The sequence below is a fragment of the Anopheles moucheti genome, chromosome 2 (assembly GCF_943734755.1).
Source record: "Anopheles moucheti chromosome 2, idAnoMoucSN_F20_07, whole genome shotgun sequence".
NCBI classification, from domain to species: domain Eukaryota; kingdom Metazoa; phylum Arthropoda; class Insecta; order Diptera; family Culicidae; genus Anopheles; species Anopheles moucheti.
The window spans coordinates 18,175,032-18,193,957 of record NC_069140.1 but is presented as its reverse complement, the minus strand read 5'-3'; the positions used below and the strand labels follow the sequence as shown (position 1 = coordinate 18,193,957).

The following is an 18,926-nucleotide window of genomic DNA, read 5'->3' as shown; positions in this document are numbered from 1 at the left end:
TCTAGGCCCAGACTGGGAACGTAAATTTGATCGTGAACGTTGAGCGATATATTGTGGCACTGGGCCCTTTGCAATGTGAACAGTTTAGTTAGGAACGAAGTATGAATTGAATAGGAGATAATCCATTGGAACCAGGAATTGGGGGTAAGTAAAAGGAAACCCAATTCATTAATCAAGATATTCGATTCAAATTTCAAGAAGTGTGCTTTGAAGGACAAATTGACGTTCCGATTCAGGCTTTGACGTTTCTTCTTGACCGATGAGGAGCAGTTCTTCGCCAGTTCGTAAATGGCATCTCAAGCCTGGGCCGATGGGCTAATTCATGCGATAAACAACAAAGCAAAGCAATTATTCGTTTCGGATTTGGCCGTAGTCATAAAGGATAAATATCCCAAGGCTCTTCATCACTTCTTAGTACTGCCCTGGAAGGACATCGATTCCGTCTACGATGTACGTATTGAAGCATCTTGGCATCGATAATCGGGCTGTGGCATGACAATTGCGTATTATGTTTATTACAGCTTTCTGCCGAAGACAATGTATTGTTGCAAGATATGTATGAGCTCGGAATGAAAGCCGTCGGAACAAGTGGATTGGCACCTGATCGGTTCGATTATGGCTATCATATGAAACCCTCCATGAGGCGCTTACATTTACACATCATCTCAAAGGATTACCATTCGCCGTGCCTGTCCCATCGTTACCATTGGAACGCATTTAACACGGAGTTCTTAATCAAGCATGAATGTACGTCAGCAAAATTGATTCATTTACAACTCCACTCAACTTTGCAATAACCAATCATAAATTTGCAGATGTTATAGAAAAACTACACGAACGGGGAAGTGTAGATCGCCCTTCTATGCAGTACATTATGCAGCTGCTTGAAACACCATTGCAATGTAATCAATGTTCGTTTAGACCGAAAAAATGGGCTGACCTCAAACTGCACCTACAACAACACGTGGAAACAGGATTCGACAGTACAGCTAGCTGAGACCGATGCAGATAGAGAATAACGCATTTCGATGCAGCTGTTCCTTGGAGCTCAAGAGTCTTTAACTCTGTTAGAGAGGTTCGAGGCCAGAATGATGTACAGATTTGTTGATCGAGCTGGCACGGGGATAATTTCTCTGTGGTAAATTTTATGAACGAGCCAAATTGCCGATAATTCGTCAAAGTGCTCCTCAAAATAGAACTAAAAAGAAACTTGTTCAGGATACATGTAGCTATTTTATAAGCGAAACCTTCAGCTGGAACGAGTGAAAAGAGTAGAAAGCTTCAAGCCGTATCTCAACTGGTTAAGATAACATGTGAAGTCTTCTGTTTCTGTGCAATATTCCTTTTTTATTTAATCGTTGTATTTGTTTGGTATTTACAAGTAGGAAATAAACAATAGCTGAACTATAAATCGAAGCTTGTCCACTGCAAGTTCATGGGGGATATTCGCAAAGTTAAGCTCTTTTCAAACAACGAAACGTTACATCTAAACAACACCATGTGCTTTGAAACTGAAATTTCCCAAAAGCAATTCATGGTTAATTTTAAGGTCTCCAATTATCTACACAGTGCATTTTAGATTCAGTTACAACGACGATAAATATAATACGCATAATTTAGTTTACGTTCCCCTTCATTCTTCAATTGTTGCAAAGCAATACGCGATTTTTTACTTCAATATGAAAATATATAAAATTTCCTATGTCCGCTAAGTAGCTACAGTGGCCAAAATGTTGTTGTCCCCTGCGATAGGTAAACAGTGGTCATTCCAATGATGGTAATTGTCGGCCATATTGTTTCATTGTTTACGACTATGTACATTTTTTTAAAAATAAGAACAGTTTCATTTGATGAACCGTTTTCATAATATCAATTACGTTATCTCATGCGTGATTGAGTGCCTATTTTAAAGATTGAGAGGGACTCACATTGTTTTGAAATGCACTACCACTTCCGTGAAATGTCAGTTCGGCGATTGTCAATCAATACACCATTCTTGTCACTGTATGGGCGGACCTTGCAACCAGCATACTTCAACTAGCAGCTCTGGTGTGTTGGTGAATGGCATCAATAGAAAATAGGTGGTGCGTTGTTTCCCTGGCTGTTGTGCTTTTTCAAAGGCTCTTTTTCTATGGTCGAGACTACAGACGGATTCGCATTCGTGGTCACCGTGCAGCAATCGCTAGGCTGCAGATTTCATCCTGAGGTAATGCAGAGTGTCCTGAAACCAAATCAATCGCACCAACTAGTGTATTCCTGTGGTTAGAAAGTTCATCATCAACTATGGCATCTTGCGCCATATAGCCCCAGGCGTAAATTATTGGTTCGAGTCAGTGGCCAATAGAGTGTTCCGTTTGTGGGTGGAATTGAAGGAAAACTATCATTGCTGCCCTCGAATAAAACTACTTACGAGCAAAATAATTACCAGGTGTATGTGTGGTGCGGTCGATTGTGGTTGGTGCGTGTACATGTGCGGGAAGTGTGTTGTGTTGTAAAAAGGTTTTGGGTGAAATTTTACATCTTTCAAGAAAGGAAAAAGAAAAAAGAAAATCACCCTGCTCTCAGATGAGAGCAAACACGACGTGTTGCGAGTGTGTGTGCGGTTATTCACGCAAGCGAGTAGTGTTGGTGTGAGCGAAAATAATTCTGAAGTTGCGCCACGACGTCGTCGCGGAGCGGAGATTGGTGTTGTTTGAAAATAATACCACCCTCGTTTCGGTGTATGGGTGATTACATTTGTTTTCTCGTTGTTCGCGGCACAGCATAACGCAGCAGCAGGAGACACGGGCAGTGGTTTTCTGGGCTCGCCGTGGTTGTTATTGGCCGTTGCCGTTGGTTCGTTGTTGCTTGAGCGATTCACAATTGCCATTGCCTTCGCTTCCCCGTTCGGTTGTGCGTCTTGAGCATTTTTTGGAGGCGATGCTTTTCCCTCACAAGACCTGCATTTCTGCACTACTGACGCACACGGCCAAAATTAAATCGATCGTACGGGAAATACAATCATGCGCAAAATAAATATAACCAGTGCACTGCCGAGCTGGGGCCAGTTTGCTTCATCCGAATTTTGTTTGTGTTTTCAGGTATGCTGCTGCTCCTGCTGCTTTGAGTCAGTGTCAAAAGTCGCCAGTTTGCAAAGTGCACAACAAATAATGGCAAAACGCAGCGTGCTGTGAAAGGTGTTTCAAAGTATTGCAAGCCCCACAAACGTACACATCTAGTGCAAAGTTTTTAGTTTTGCAGATTCTTTGTTTTTGTACGATGCATTTTTGCATTGAGTGATAGTAAGGAAAGGGAAATATGATGTGAATTGTGTTTTTTTTCTCACTTAGTATGCGTATGGGTGTGCATGTACGTGTGTTTCTGCGTGTTTACGGTTTCATATGAAGCAAAGTTTTTTGGCAACAAAGAAGTGAAAGAAAGCACCTGCCAAGATGAAATGCCTACTTTGATCGATGTCTTATCAGCTGTCAGTAAAAGTAAAGAAAAGCATCGTAGCACCAGAAAAGGTCAAACGGTGAAAAGTGATATAGTTGTACCAGTGTGTCTCTCTCTCTGCATGCAGTGTGTGCGAAGGGTCGAGAAGAAAAGTCCCCACTCCAACACAACACCACACAACCCAGCAGCTTTACGGCGAAACGTTTCCGTCATCCGTCGTCATCATCCAGCATAACACCAACCAATTCCAAGTTGTCGTTGTACCTCAGCAGCAACATTGATTGGTTGGTTGGGTGCAAATAGCAAAAGGCGAAGCGGAATACAAACATACAAACCTTTTAGGCCAGCGAAGAACTGCAACAGCGTTCCAGTGTGTTTGCTCCTTTCGAATTGTTTTCTTTGCTCGATCTTTCCAAAAGCCACGTGCGAAAGGAGAACCGAGCTAGAAGCAAACGTACGAAGGACATTAGAAGGCACCCCTTGGAGAAGGCACCGAAGCACCTGCAGCGTTCAGCCGTGATATTGCAAAGAACGGAAACAGCGTACAGAATTTAGCGATTGCCGACCGTGCAGCAACCGACACAGGCAGGCAGGATGTCGTCAAAAAACATACCAGCTGATAAGGTGAGTAAGGATGGAATGTTTGGGAACTCTATTGCAGCTAGTCGATGACGACAAGAAAAAAGGCAAAATGTCAAGACAAATTATGACGGCATGCTGATGATGCGATTGCACTGTTTGAGAATAAGTTAGACAAGGTTGTACACTTCTCCATCAAGGAATTTTATCATTTTCTTGACATCATCAGAATTCTGTAAAAAAAATATCTTCATTTGGTGGACGATTTAGGGAAATTTGAGAGGAGCTTAAAGGACATTGAATTTTGAGTTTTGTTTAGTGAGACCACTCAAAATGTTGTTCTTCTCCTTCTTTATACCTATTGCTGTTGCTAACGTTGCGCATCTAGATTCTAGATTCTCAATAGCGACGTAAGGATATCTATTCCATCGTTCTTCAGTTGCTTTTATACTCTTTGATACACCTTTTTGTTCCAATTCCGATAGTTAATTCGATTAACAATGTCTTATTTTTGTTCTTCCGTTACTTATTACTTGTCCCTTTTTTAAAACCCCCCGTAATGAAACCTGGCCTTAACGGCGACTGCTTGTTATTTGCCTTCGGATGACAGCAATAAAAGAGTATTTTCCGGCAAACAAATTTGACGGATGATTAATTATTAAAGAGCAGGGCTTTGCTCATAAGAAATGCGCCGCTAAAGCGGGATCCTTTCTGTTGTCGCGGATTATTCAGCGAATAAGGGATGCGTGAATGTGTGTGTGTGGGAGTGTTTGGGTTCTTCTTGAGGGACAGCCGAACTTCAAGCACCGCTTTCTTTCTTGCCGTTGGATTTTCGTTTCGTTATTTCGTAGGGATTTCGCATCAACATCAATGATTGCTGGCCCCTCGGGACACTGGCCGAAATGTACCCGAAATCAATTAATTAACTAATGAGCACGACGATAAATTAAGGCGATAACGAAAAAGGATATCGGGGGGGAGTTGCTGTTACTTTTACATTCCAGTTATCTGCAAATTTGGCCGCGCATTTCCATTGACTCTTGGTATTGTAAGCGTGGGCGGCAATCGTATTTTACACAAAAAGCCGATTTTGACTAATTCTTTTGTTTCTCCTTCTTCTCGGTTGTCATGGATTGGCGTAAATAATTCTGCTCGATTCACTTCGAATTTGCTTCATTTACTAAGACTTGATCAAATTTATTACGTTGGAATATTTTTTTTTTCATTGAATATTAGACATTTCTTCAAAATAAATGTTTTACCTTTTTCGAACAGTTGTTAATGAAATTGGAAAAAATGGTCGATTCAACCAGTCCGGAAAGGGTTCCGGATGAACAAAGAGCAGCTTCCGAAACAGTGAGCAAAAAAAAAGTCAACAGAGCAACGCTTTCTGTTATGGCTGCAATCTCCCTCGCCGTCCTCCCATTCATTTGCTCTGCCAAATTTCACATTTCTGGAAAATGTCCTCTCCCTTCCACCTTCTCACCGCGCGTCACCCGTAATGGGAAAAATTTCGACCCGGAATCCCGCTTGCCAACTGACGGAGTGTAGTGCATGCGCGATGTAACCATCAGGACATGGAACCATCGTCCTTGCCATCATCATCATCATGACCATCATCATCATCGTTATTCCGTGTTGCTCTCAGCCCTTGAATCGCTCTCTGGTCTGGTGCTCTCTCTCTCTCCCTCTCTCGGGCCTCAAGTCACGGAACCATTTATTTTCCGATCTACATTGCCTTTTTGCCGCTGCACGAGCATATTGTGGTATGATTTGGTTGGATGATTTATGCTTTTTTTTCGTCTTTCTTTCTCCGCTCAAACAAACGTTGCACTCCGCCAACACAGCACAATTCAATGCACCGGAGTGGGACTGATCCCGAAACACAACTACAACAGCTTCGCTTACTTTTGCAGTATATGGGCACCGGGCATCCCCAGGATGCATTTATTATCTGCAGGAGCAGCAATTGAAGAACTGCAGCTTTTTCGTATGTGGCGTTGTGTTTGAAGCTTCGTTTTGGTTTGCTCTGCGTTTGTTAATTGTAATTCACCGAAAGATAATGACTCCTTTCACTTATCCCTTGGTGCGATCACCGTGCAGGCCAATGTTGTGGGACTTGATTTGAATTGATTTCTTCATCTTGCCCTGCACTACTGCACACGCCACACGCCGTTTCATCAAGGCGTGGCTCGGGGCAAATTTGATTACTCAATCTTCGCAGCTTGGTGACAGCTGGGAGTAAATTGCTTTCCTTGAGTAGCTTGCACGAAACTCGGGAAGCTATTACATTTGAAGTCTTTCATCTTAAGGTTTGTCCAAATGTGTGGCGGCTCGTTATGCTAGCTTTAAAACAAACATGTAACGCGCGATCGATCTTGCAAGACTTGATTAGGCTTGAATGCCGGCGTCATCTGTGTAGCTCGCTGCGAGTACCGCATGTGTGGTAATACGTTCCCCTGCATCATCCGGTGGTGGAGACTATTATTTCGACCTCCTACCGGCAGTGATACAGTACGGCACAGTCTGGGAGGGTTGCGAAGAAATGTGAAAGATGTCACGGCACTAGATGTCAGCTGCTGTACGTTAATCGCTTTCGCTTTAATATTCTCCTGAATATCCTTTTCTTATGGCATTCTGTAACATTCTCAGATTCGTCTTTTTAGTCTCTTTTGCGTAACATTTCGTGAAGAAGAAAGCCAAGAAAAAAACCTCCAGTGGGATATAGGTGCTTGCGATCGATATAATTTGTTGGGCTGTGGAAGACACTTTGATTATGACTTATCATAAAATTAATAGGCTGAGCATTATTTAAAATTGCACCTGATTCTGGCTCTGACATAGAATAAGTCCCAGAAGTCGCGTTTATTTTCTAATCTCTTCTTCAGAGCGATTGAGTCAAAAGCTCCTCTGTGTAATACATTATGCATTGGAATTACATTATGCAATACCTTGTATATTTAAGATATAGAGGGACTCGGCACGAACGACATTAGCTGATATGTTGACTTCAGACACGATCTTACTGCCGGTGCCGAAAGTCCTGCTTGTCTTATATTGATCTTTGTTCCTGGAATGATTTTAAAAGAGGACAACATTAAATCAGCGAGGTTCTTTAGGTAATCATTGGTAATCAACCCACTTTTAAGAAGATCCGCCTCTGACTCTGAGAATGTCTAAGGGAGCAGACTTCACAATTTTGCATAAAATTTATCATTTTTGTGGACATCAGATCGGGGAATACCAAGGGGGGTCCAAGTGATTCTGGTCAATTCCATTTTTCGGACAAAGACTAACAGTTACGTATGAATGACATTAACGCATTGAAAAGGGGTTGAAATCGTGTGTAGCTGTAAGAAAAATTGTATCTTGAAGAAATCAACTTGCAGGAACGAAAAATACCCTCCTTTGCGAGACCGGAGAATGCTTGTTGTCCCACTTATTGTCACAAGTAACAAAAGTCACATTGTTTGAAAGACTTATAGCTTTTTGACTCACGCGGAAATGATCAGATGACGTTTAAAAAATATAGATAGGATATAAAACATTGCAAATTTACGCTTGATAGCTTCTCCAGAGTAACGTCAAGCGAATGTCAAGCAGCTTTTTTGTCGAGGGGATTTCCCTTTTTTTGTATCTTCGTACCGTTGAGCTTCACTCGATGGCCGTGTTCCCAAGGAACAGCCTTGATTGCAGTAATGGAATTCCTTTACAGCCCTCCCGGGTAAGCCTGCTTACCGCGGAACCACTCGCTATCGCTGGTATCATAAGCCACCTTTCCTCTTCACGACCACGTCGAACGGGGAACGGTTCACTCGAATCGCCTGTTTGTTTAGACGGTTTTGAAGGGTTTTTGCACTACGAGAGCGATTTTATTCTACACCGTTTTTTCCTGCTGTGTCTCCACCTTCAATGGCCAACCATTCGCTATTATGAAGGAACGGAAAGTGCATCAATTTCCCTCGAGTGCGTCTTCGGTGGAATGTTGTGTCAGATAGGGAAGCGATCATTTTATCGCGCTTCGAATGAGACCCTCGCTTCCCAGTCGGGCTGTTAATGCCAACTTTTTTTCCATTTCTTTACGAACGAAGGAACTGCACACCGATCGGGGGTCAGTTGGGCCCTCGTGGTAGTGCTGCCGGTTGTGATTTGTTATCGACGAGCCACGCCCGGAACGGCGAAGCATTGTGCGAAAAATGTCCTTCCCGTCCTATGATGGGTTACGAATGGGTGTGTTGGAAAAGGGCTAGGACATTGACTGTGGAAGATTTTTCAATTTTCCCTCAATTGTGTGCCTAACGGGCGGCTGCAGGGGGGGGCGTACAATGGGAAGAAGCATAAGACGGGCAACTTTCATCATTTTCTCCTTCATCCTTTTTCTCGGTGTTTCTTCCCGTGTTAGACGTTAAACGCGCGGTGCACATACACAATAGGATGAGCAGCAAAAAAATTAAATACCCTCAGTGTGTGTGTGTGATGGTGATTGGTGTAAAAGTTATCCCTCGCGGAAACGGAAGCCCAAATGATGGCAGGATGGAAGGCAAATGATGAGACGGCCCGATCCCGTTTTCCCCTCCAGCATCCAAGAAAATGGAACGCACGAAACGCACGGTGGAAAATGTGACAACCGGGGGTGGAAAAAATTTAATATCACTCGATAATGGTTGGTGAAGATAAAAATCGCCCGTAATGTAACAGAGCATTAAAGTAATTTAATCGCGAAAAAACGGTGCGCGAACGCCGCGTACAAATGGCATCTGTCGGACGCGGGGATGGTTTATGTTTTGTCCCTTTTTGGTACAGTTTATTCGGTTCTGCTCCAACTTCGCCGCGGAAGACGCAAAGTGTTTTGGTTCTGCTGGCCATAAAGTTGGCGTAGCTGGTTTCATTTTTATGTTTTATCACCATTATCACTTTGTTGAAGGTGGTGTGATGTGTTCGTTAGTGACGGTTGGGATCGGTAGTGCTAGTGCATGCTATTTTTCCGCTCCACTAAGCGTTCATAGTTTTGGGAACGGGAAATGTCGCACAATGTATGTGTTATTACATTGGAAATACGGCTTATATGAGATTATTGTAATGCATCCCTTATTATTATAATGTCAGTAATTTAATCTGCTAACGCAAAATACCCCAATGAAGATATTGTAATTAAAGCTTCATAAAAGTCGCTAACAGAACTGATGAAGTGTCGTCTAAGATCTGGTTATAGACATCTTGAAACTTTGTTATTGTTTTGTCGCTTACTCATTACAAACATTCGAAGTTCAAATAATCCATAGAATTCAACCGCGTGAAAAGAACATTAAGTTAAACATCAGTAACTGCACTTAGACATCCACCTAGTGGACGACTTTTCACATCTTCATAGCACGCACTCATTGCGAGAATCTCATCTGCCGCGTCCCTGTTTTGGCTAACGAGATTTCGCTTGGTAACATCACTAATTGGATATTGATTTTCAGCACTGCACGTGCTGTTTCGAAAGGGGCTTTTCACTAGAAATTCGACGGTACTTCGAAACGCACAACACTACTCTCCAGAGATTAGTAATTTGTCTTCTTGCTTGCACCGCATGTGTTGCAGTTTTGTCCTAACTGAATCCTTAAGTCCCTCAGTAGGAATGGGTCGCTTGTGCTTAATGAATCTTTTGATAGGAGTCATTCGTATGACTCTTTAGTGAGGAGTGATATTCATGTCAGGAATCGACTCTCAAAAGATCAATGAATCCCCAGAGCTGTGAATCTTTGAGGTTTCGCGAATCTCTGAAATAGTGATTCAGATTCAGGTCAAACATTCATTCAGACTCGTGCCTCGTGTCCGGAGTGTAAGTGTAACGGAAAGAGTTCTATATCTCTGGATATCTTTTTCCACAGCTCAATCAACTTCCTCAATAATTGTACTCTGTTGAATCGATCTTTGTTGGGAGTTTTGGATGACACAATCTAAACCGACCCACACGTACGCCTCAGCGTAAACAGCGTATGGTGAAAGATTAACCTTGTAAAGTGAACAAAAACAAGGCTGCGTAACGTATGGTGCCTTGCACTGTACAGTACGACGGTAGGATTGCGTACGACCATTTTTCCGATTCTCGTTCGCATTAAAAGCATTCTAAGCTTTACGTCAGTCAGTCAGTCAGTCAAGAAAGAAGACGTTATGGGCGATTGAAGCTTTTGTACAAACCTTCCCTCGATGTAGGACAGTGACACAGCGTACAGGAGGAACGGCAACCCGGTGGCCGCGGAGGGAACAATGGCCATTATGAGCTATTGTTTGTTAAACATTCTGCCATTTTATGATACTATCTCGCGCGCGCGAGTGTGTGTGTGTATTACTTACGCTCGCTTCCGTTATCTAAGGAGATTTCCGTTCACTTATTATTCGTGCGACGTTGGTCATTGTTGCGGGTTGCGCGGTGTATTATGGGCTTAGAAGGAAGGAATTACCAAGCCGCATGGTGTGTGTACCATACATATCATTAACCAAACAAGGCAGGATAAGATCTGTCAGATGAGCCACTGTTGACACAATGTGCAGCCATCGTGTGAACAACCGTGTTGACGGTTCCAAGTTAGCTAGAGCGATTAGAAGAACTATTTGAATCCGAATTGTAAAACGCCTTCTAATAGCGATAAGATAATCTTTTACATAGCCGTTTTTTTGTGTTGCTTCTCTGTTTTGTTACTGCTGCTGCTAAACTGTTTGTGGACCAGTAGATTATTGGCTCTGTTTCACAGAAGCATCACGTCATCATCACGTTCGCTACTTTTCAGCATCGTCCACTCTTTAGACTTTTGGATATCAAACTTGCTTTTTGGTTGTTGCTCATCGTGACCTTTTCGTTGTTTTGTTTCTCTCGCTTCATCCCAGTTCTCGTACGCACTTCCTTGCTGTCGATCTGTTGTTGTTCCATTCTTTTGGCTTTCTTACCAAAGGGCTTCCGGATCTTCTATAGAATCGGAATCGGTTTCGTAAGGAATAGATTCTTGCTTATAACAACACGAAGTAGTAGAGTTCGTAGCAACGAAAAAAGAAATCAAAACCATTCTACGGCGTTTCGGATCATAGAAAATTGAAGAAAGAAATAGAAAACACAACGAGAGAAAGATCAGCTCTAATGTTATGGTTCAGGTGGTTTAAGCGGGGGGGGGGAGATATTTTGCTTTTCTTCGCTCCAAATGCTTCTAGAATTCAAATCTCCGGCGTACATTTGAATGATAGAGGAAAAAGGTGAATGGCATTCGTATGTGGTTTTTATTCTCGCTACCAAAATCACTCGCGTGTTCCAATCTGATCTTCACGATTGTGTGTGTGCCTTGGAATAATCACGGCTGGGCGTTTGAATCCGCGCTTTTTTTAGTTTACGGGTGAAACTGTGTTTCCATCCATTTATCTATCTATTCGTCCACCGTTCCTGCACTCAATCAATGACCATTAAAGCTAGATTATGCTCTCTACACCGTTCTACCTGCTCGTTACGGAGATGTTGTCGAAGGTTCCCTCTCCTCTGTTCAAGCTTCACTTTTGAGGGAAAGAAAATGCGTAGAAAGCTGGACTGTTCCGTTTGAGAGTAGGTTGGGGTTTTTTTTTTGTCGACTTTATGTTGTTGTGAGGTGGATCGTGTATAGCAAAGGTCAATGGCTAGATGCGGCTTTCTTCAACCGCCTGTAGCGTTTTATCCCCAGCGGATCATGAGCACCATCGTATGTTTTGTATACAGCTTCACCTCGTAAAGTTGACTCGTAAAGTTTAGTTTTAAAGTATTCTTTTTTGTTTATTTCATTAAGGAAAAACATATTCTCAAATCAAAGAACACATTTTTTTGGCACAAGCTAGAATGATTACAAATGGTTTGGATAGATTTATTGAGCATTTTACCTTATTATCTTCTTATATACGAGACGGATAAAGAGTCTCATCGGTAATGCTCGATTGGACTATATGCACCGGTCTGGGTTCAAATCTCAAATCGGACTTGATTTATAAAAAGGTGATTTAAAGCTTATGGACTTTCGAAACAAGTCGAGAGATAATATTGTAAAAAGTCATTACCATATTACATTTACATGTCACGAAAAAAATGGTTAAACTGAATAGAAAAAAAATCTCTGCATTATAATAAAGTACATCGATGAACTGTGTTTGGCAATAAGCCTTTTTTAGTCTAAGCCACCGTAAAACATGCACATACATTTTCCATCGCTTTGCATTTGTTGTCATCGATCATCGATGTTTTATTCAAATCACACGAGTTTTGCGAAATGTTCGTGTTTCCTTTTCTTTCTTTTTTATTATTTGTTCGATACGTGTGGTATCGCCTAGCAAAAGATGTCTCATAAAAATCTACTCATAAATCTACCTATAAGCGGATTGCGAGAACTGCAAAGAAGAAGATTGGGAAAAAGGGAGAGGGGGAGGGACGTTCGTGTTCGTGTGGCCCCAAGCCAACATAGGAATCCGGGCAAAGAAAGCGGGAATGTGTCGTTGCGCAAGCCACATGTACGGAAACAATAATTAAAGGGAAAATTCAATCAATATTTGCTTACACACCAACACGAACAGGTTGTGATGTGTGTGTGGGGGGTTTGCATATGTGCTTAACGGGTGTGTGCCGCCTGTCGTAATGCTGCATGCCCTGCCCTTCTTGAGCTCCCTGAAATGCTCCCTCCGGTAAATCATGCGCTCCACGAGATGAAGTTGCCAATGTTGATCCGTCGCACCCACAAGGAGGGAGAGGAAGACGGTAGAAGACTCAATGTTAAATTAAACAATCGATACTGACCGGAGTTGAATGTCCATGTTTCGCAAGAAGAAATATGTTTATGCTTGTTCGGTAGCGTTCATAGGGAGAGCGATGTGAAAAAAAAACATACCCGAACTGCTGCCCAGAGATTCCAATAGGGCCACAACGAACCAGCTCCATGTGACCTTCGTACGTTCGACGCAGCGCCTGGGTGTGTGTTTTTTTTGTTGTGTTATTTTCATTTGGTAATACCCAGTATTCAACCCATTGACGACTCCATCGAAAGAAGGAAAGCATACCGTTGTGTTTGCGGTGTCACTTCCCCGAGTTCCTTTCCCACCCCCCGCGGGCGGACTCCAGCATCGACACGCAAGACAGACAGCTAGCCAACCTTCCAATTAACCGGTCACTCGCGTGATCACATCATCACCGATTGGACCGCTTTATGTTTTTTGCATGCCACAAGTGTGTGCGTGAGTGCGTGGCGCAATTGGTGTCAAAAATGGCGACAGTGTGTTATTGTTCCAAGGTCGTTCGATCGCGCGCGGTCTCGAATCGAATCGAATTCGAATCGAATCCGTCCACAACCATCTCTCGTGTCATCGCCGCGGCAGCTTCCTGTTAGGCGAACTTCAATGGGCCGGTTTCGCGGTTCACGTTTCCAAACCTAATAACCCGCGGGCACGTCCTTCTCCCAATATCCCCCCTCCCTGGTATGCGCGCGTGTCGAACGATGATATCGACTAATGACGACTCCCGGTCGGCCCGGTTTGGCTCGTCATCGATCGGCGCGTGTGATGCTGGGGCGCTTCTCTGGTACGTATCACTCAACGCGTGACGCTCGTTGGGGTGCATTTGGATTTTGCGAATGGCCATAAACTATCGTACCTTGAATAGCAATCTGCGTTACTCAACTGATTCGTACCAGAACTGGGGTAATGGTTCAATTGTGTCATCGATGGTATTGATTCGTATTTGTTGAGAACAACATTCGAACTTTCGGATAATTGAATTAAAATTGTTATTGTTTAGGAAATGCAATGATTCGTTTGCGATTTGGCTTATGGTTTGCTACACCAAACAAGAACTCACGCGACCAACAAAAGAGAAGCAACGGAGGAGAATCGAAAAATAAACAAATTGAAAATGACAGCTGAACACGTAACGTCTGCAGCGGTTCTGGAACAATAACAACATTTATTTCCTTCCGTTTTCTATTTATTTTATTACAATATTGGGGCATATCATACCGTAAGTTTGAAAGCTTAAGCCTGACAGCCTGATTCTGTCAAATAATCCAGGGACAGGTCTGTTTCATTCTGAACCGATTCCTGAAGGACACAGGATTTTTAAAAACATTTGACGACATTGATTTGAGAAAAAAAAAATCGAATTAGCATTTAAAGTTTAAAATCAATTAATTTGAAACAAATTGTAAGTCTGGTTATTAATAATATTTAAAACATCATTTTTAAACTCTTTTTTTGTTGTTTTTATAAATAACGTTTGTTTACTTTTTTTTTCGTAAGAGAAACTTGGGAGAGAATAAACATGTACCTTAAATGATCTATAATTCCTCTGGATTTGTGGATTTCTTAAAAAAAATCCCGCCAAAACTCCCAATTACTGTTCATTTTTGCTTAATACAAGGGCGTTACAGAGCGTTACATTAAACCGAGCTTGATTTGTCGTTAGTTTTAGCTTTAGTTATGTGTTTTTTATGTTACAAATGTTACAAATTCCAACTCCAATATTATCCGGTTCTATTTCTGATGGGTTCTAAACCCATTCATCATCAGCGTTAGCTCTCAACGATTAGCGTTTAATTATGATTCGACCTTCGACACCGCGCCGGCCGTTTCAATGCTTTGAAAGTGTGCATACCACCTTGCTCTACATTCACTGCATCTGTCTCCATCGCTGTGTTCGTGAGTGTTTCTTTCGAAAGTCACCTTTCACCTTGAGGTGGGAATGATTTTTGCAGTTCCGTTTTAAAATATGTGTGTGTGTTTTGGATTGAGCTTTGAGCGCGCTAACAAGTAGTTGCACCATTTTTGTTTGGTTGTTATTAAGAAGCGCATCCTTCGATCGGTGTCGATCGGTGATGACCTTCGATAAGTCGCGTTTCTCTTAAACTTGATGGTGAAATCGAGCTCGGGGCCATCATCGTTCGGCAATGGAGCAGACGTCGACGTGCAACGTCTTCTTGGCGATGGTAGAACGTATAATGTACGATGTTCTGAGCGCCCTGGGAACGGTGCTGTTGTTCACAATTAAATCGATTCTTTGCCATTCCACTCTCCTTCCTTCCGGTCCGTCCGACGAGCAGCGTTAAGTGAAGTTTGCGCAAAGGTTGCGTGCGCGGTAGTGTGGTGTGGGAGTACTGTGTGTGTGTGGTATCTTGTGCACTACATCTGTCCGAGGAAACACGCATGCATGGGTGCTGATGATGCGTTGAAGCTAAACTTGCAGTTTACGCCACGGTACAATGCAATGCAAATGGCCGATGTCCTCGTGTGCATCCCGGCGCACAGCGGAAATCGCAATCTTTACAACGTACAACTGAAACGGATCGAATCGTCCGCACTAAATTGCTTCATTCGAAGACCAATAATGTTGCTCTAGCTGTGGTTAATCCTGAATTTTGGGAGATTTTATTAAAAATTTCGTTCTTCGCTTTTGTACCATGCCCATTGAGGTTATCATTTGCCTTTGCACTCTGAAAGGAAAACAGCACCTTGTTGCGATTGTTCCGGGCCCCGGAAAGAAAACTGAAAGCGTATCAAAATTATACCTCCACAACGGGTGCCCCCTCAACGGGTGGGAAGTGATCGGTCAGCTGACCAAACCACCCAGCCGAACGACCTATTGTGTTGTGTGCCGGGGCTCTAACGGGATGATTCGACACTCGACGTCATGCATCTCTTCCACCATCTCGCGAGCCCGGCACAAGCGTGTCCGAATTGCGCATTTGCGCTGTTTGCCCCGGTGTTCCTGGTTCCTGGTGTTTGCGTTTGGCCTGGTTCGTTTAGCGTGCTTAGCGGCAAAACCGGGTTGGGCCCTACAAACACCTCGAACGCGAAGCGACATCTCACGAATGAAGAAGCCGGTGTAGATTCATTCCGTCGCCCGGAGGCAGACGATGGTGGTGGCGAACGGTGATACATTAAATGCAAGCACCTTCGCGCGAGGAATCGGAACGTAATTGACCCAGTTCCAGACCCGGGCACTGCTGCGTCCAATTGCCACTTGCCTGCGGTGTGCCAGCCCCAGCCGTGCCGTGCCATATTTATGCGAACGATTTGGAGCCACAAAACGAGTGCGCGCCCCGGTACGGTGGTGTCTTCCTTTTTTCTTTCTATTTTATATGCTAAGGAATCCAACATGGCATCGTTGTTGGGTCGCGTGGAAACAAGCCGCCGACTGACCTCGTAAAGGTGTGCACTTAAGGCATCCCAGAGACGATTCCGTTGGTGACGGAGTGTTAGCTGCAAGAAGTGTTCATTTCACAGCAACTACGGTTGATTTTCCTGAGATTTCGGATATGCAATTGTCCAGAATAAACTGCTCGGAGCCAACACAAGCTGAATGAAGATTAAACTTTTTGCACAATGAAGCATAGTTGTAAACCAAAACTGAGAAAAATTCAACTGGTGCATATTATCATTGGCTCATTATTGAGATTTAGTGTGATATGATACTCGCCTCAAGTGCTGTTGTGGCTAAAAACCTTTTCTAATTGAGACCATCCAAGTAATGATGTTTCGGGACTCGAACCCTGACCGCCCCGGGTGGTGTGTTGTTCTTAGTCGTGCCTTACTGATTTTGCTATTTGACTCACCTGTATCTAAACAGATATCCATCTGTCATATTTCAAACAGTTGTAAATACATTAGTTACAGTATTGTACAGATGACGAACTTATTTTGGCTTGCGGGCCGGTTTGATAACAAAAATGATCTTACGGGCCAACTCTAAAAATAGCACCTCTGTGTTGTAAAACCTGCCTGACTATTTACTTTACATGCATCCAGTCTGGACATTTTTCGTGATTTTAAATAATAGTTACAGACGGCATAATTCATATCCCATTATATTTGGATATACTTTATATTTATGTACATAGCACTCTTGCAAAAACATTCAAATTCCAAAAATTTACATGTAGGATACATTTTTATGTTCTAAGTTACGATGTTTCATAGATACATTTATTCCATTGTAAGTAATCATAGGAGGAAGTTAGTAAGACAATATCAGTAACAGTAAAGAACTTTAAAAATTATGTTTTATATTATATTTATATTATATTTTATATTATATTTTTTATATTTCTTGAACGCATTTTGTTTTTATTATTTTTTTTTGCGAACCCGATTCAAAGACCTCGCGGGCCGTATGTTTAACATGTCTGGTTTAAATGTCTGTTTATGTGTACTGACTTAAAATTAAAAAAAAACCTTCATTTTAATGTAAGAAAATGTCACTTAGGTCACAAATTTAGTCCTGTAAACTGGTATATTTTTCTTTACTGAAGATAACGGAAGGCTGAAGGTGTGTTCGCTTTCAAGTGGTCAACGATAATGCCTTTTATTTTTCGGATCCTTCTTTTCCTGCTGTCACAGCAGCTGTCAAAGTTGACAGCTGCCAAGGTGTGCATAGTTGACAGCTGCAAATTTATGTTATTTCTACAACTCGGCCAACCTGACATCTGAATTGGCCTCAATTCTACTGTCTAATACTATTGTTAGGATAAGGTGTCACCTTGGGAGTTTTCGGTATCTTCATATATGGTTGGTTGCATCCAGTATTTAAGTTTATCTGCTTCTAAAACCCCGTCGTATGGTATTTGCGTTACTTGATACCCATCAATGTCATGGACTACATAACGATCGTTTGGCAGTATTTTATGAATTACATATGGTCCCCTATATTTTGGTATCAATTTCTTATTCGAATTAGGTGACGTATCTGTATTCCGAATAACTACATAATCTCCTATGTCATATGTGGGTGCTGGATTATTTTTCTTAAGGAAATATTTCTCATTTGTCTTCTGAGATTTTGCTATATTTTCAGAAGCCTTACGTCTTATGAATTCAAAATCCCTCAAGGGCACTTCATTTTTCGTATCTAAAAATTCAGTGAGCTCATCAATCACCGGGCCACGTTGTTCAATCCCAAAAAGAATAACTGAGGGGGTAAATTTAGTTGATGAATGAATTGTGTTATTTAAAGCATATTCTGCTTTGGCTAGTTGAGCACTCCAATTGCCATGATCTATGGAATTGGACAGTTTGCTTAAGATTGGACGCAAGACCCTATTAACTCTTTCAACTTGCCCGTTTGCTTGAGGTGAACAAGTTGCGGTCAAAACATGAGATATTCCACGAGTATTTAAAAATTCTGTAAATTGTGCAGAGGTGAAGCACGTGGCTCTATCGCTGATTATGCGTTTCGGCCGGCTATAATATGCCATATATTGCGATAGTACATTACAAACTTCTCGAGAATTAGTTGATATTGTTGGGTATAATTTAACGAATTTAGTAAATGCATCAATGATCACTAATATATATCTTTTCTTTGATTGAATTGTGGGTAAGGGGCCCAAGTGATCAATGTGTACCGTATCAAACGGAGTTGCTACTTTGGGTATACTGTGGAGATTTCGATTATTATTCCGAGCTGGCGAAGAGTAAATAATGCATTTTAGGCAATTTTTTACAAAATTTTCAACTCTTGTCTTCATCAAGGGAAACCAATAGTTTTTGCTAATTTGGTCGCAACATTTTTCAGTTCCTAGATGTCCTATTTTTTCGTGAATGTATCGAATCACATTATTTATCATTTCTTTGGGAACATATAGTTGTAGTTTGTTCGAAGGTGACCGTCTATAAACCAAACCATCCTGGAAAACGTAACCTTTAACAGCTCTAGTCTCTAAGTCATTTTTCAAAGCTTCTATATCTGGATCACGAGATTGGGTTATTTGCAATTGAGCATCAAGGTCTAATTCCTCCACTACATTCACAGAATATAAACGGCTTAAGGCATCCACGTGGCTCATCGCAGTACCCGGACGGTGCTGCATAGTATAATTGTAATTTTCTAGGAAGAGAGACCATCGAGCTATTTTTGCGGACGTATTTCTATTTTTTAATGT

At 42.1% G+C, this 18,926-nt stretch overlaps 2 protein-coding genes across 2 annotated transcripts in view; both read left to right on the top strand.

The window, feature by feature from the left end:
- The first annotated feature begins 39 nt into the window (after positions 1–39).
- Positions 40–1,215, top strand: LOC128298194 (aprataxin-like). The gene is made up of 4 exons (XM_053033940.1): positions 40–144; positions 237–450; positions 522–747; positions 816–1,215. Exons 2-4 carry the CDS (start codon positions 289–291, stop codon positions 995–997), a joined length of 570 nt encoding a protein of 189 aa, XP_052889900.1. The 5' UTR covers positions 40–144; positions 237–288; the 3' UTR covers positions 998–1,215.
- An 858-nt stretch (positions 1,216–2,073) lies between these two features.
- Positions 2,074–18,926, top strand: part of LOC128310214 (ubiquitin-like protein 3) — a 55,225-nt gene continuing 38,372 nt past the window's right edge. Inside the window, exons 1-2 of the mRNA XM_053046800.1 lie at positions 2,074–2,206; positions 3,081–4,059. Of these exons, the coding sequence (XP_052902760.1) occupies positions 4,030–4,059 (30 nt within the window). The 5' untranslated portion in view covers positions 2,074–2,206; positions 3,081–4,029. The remainder of the gene's footprint in view (positions 2,207–3,080; positions 4,060–18,926) is intronic.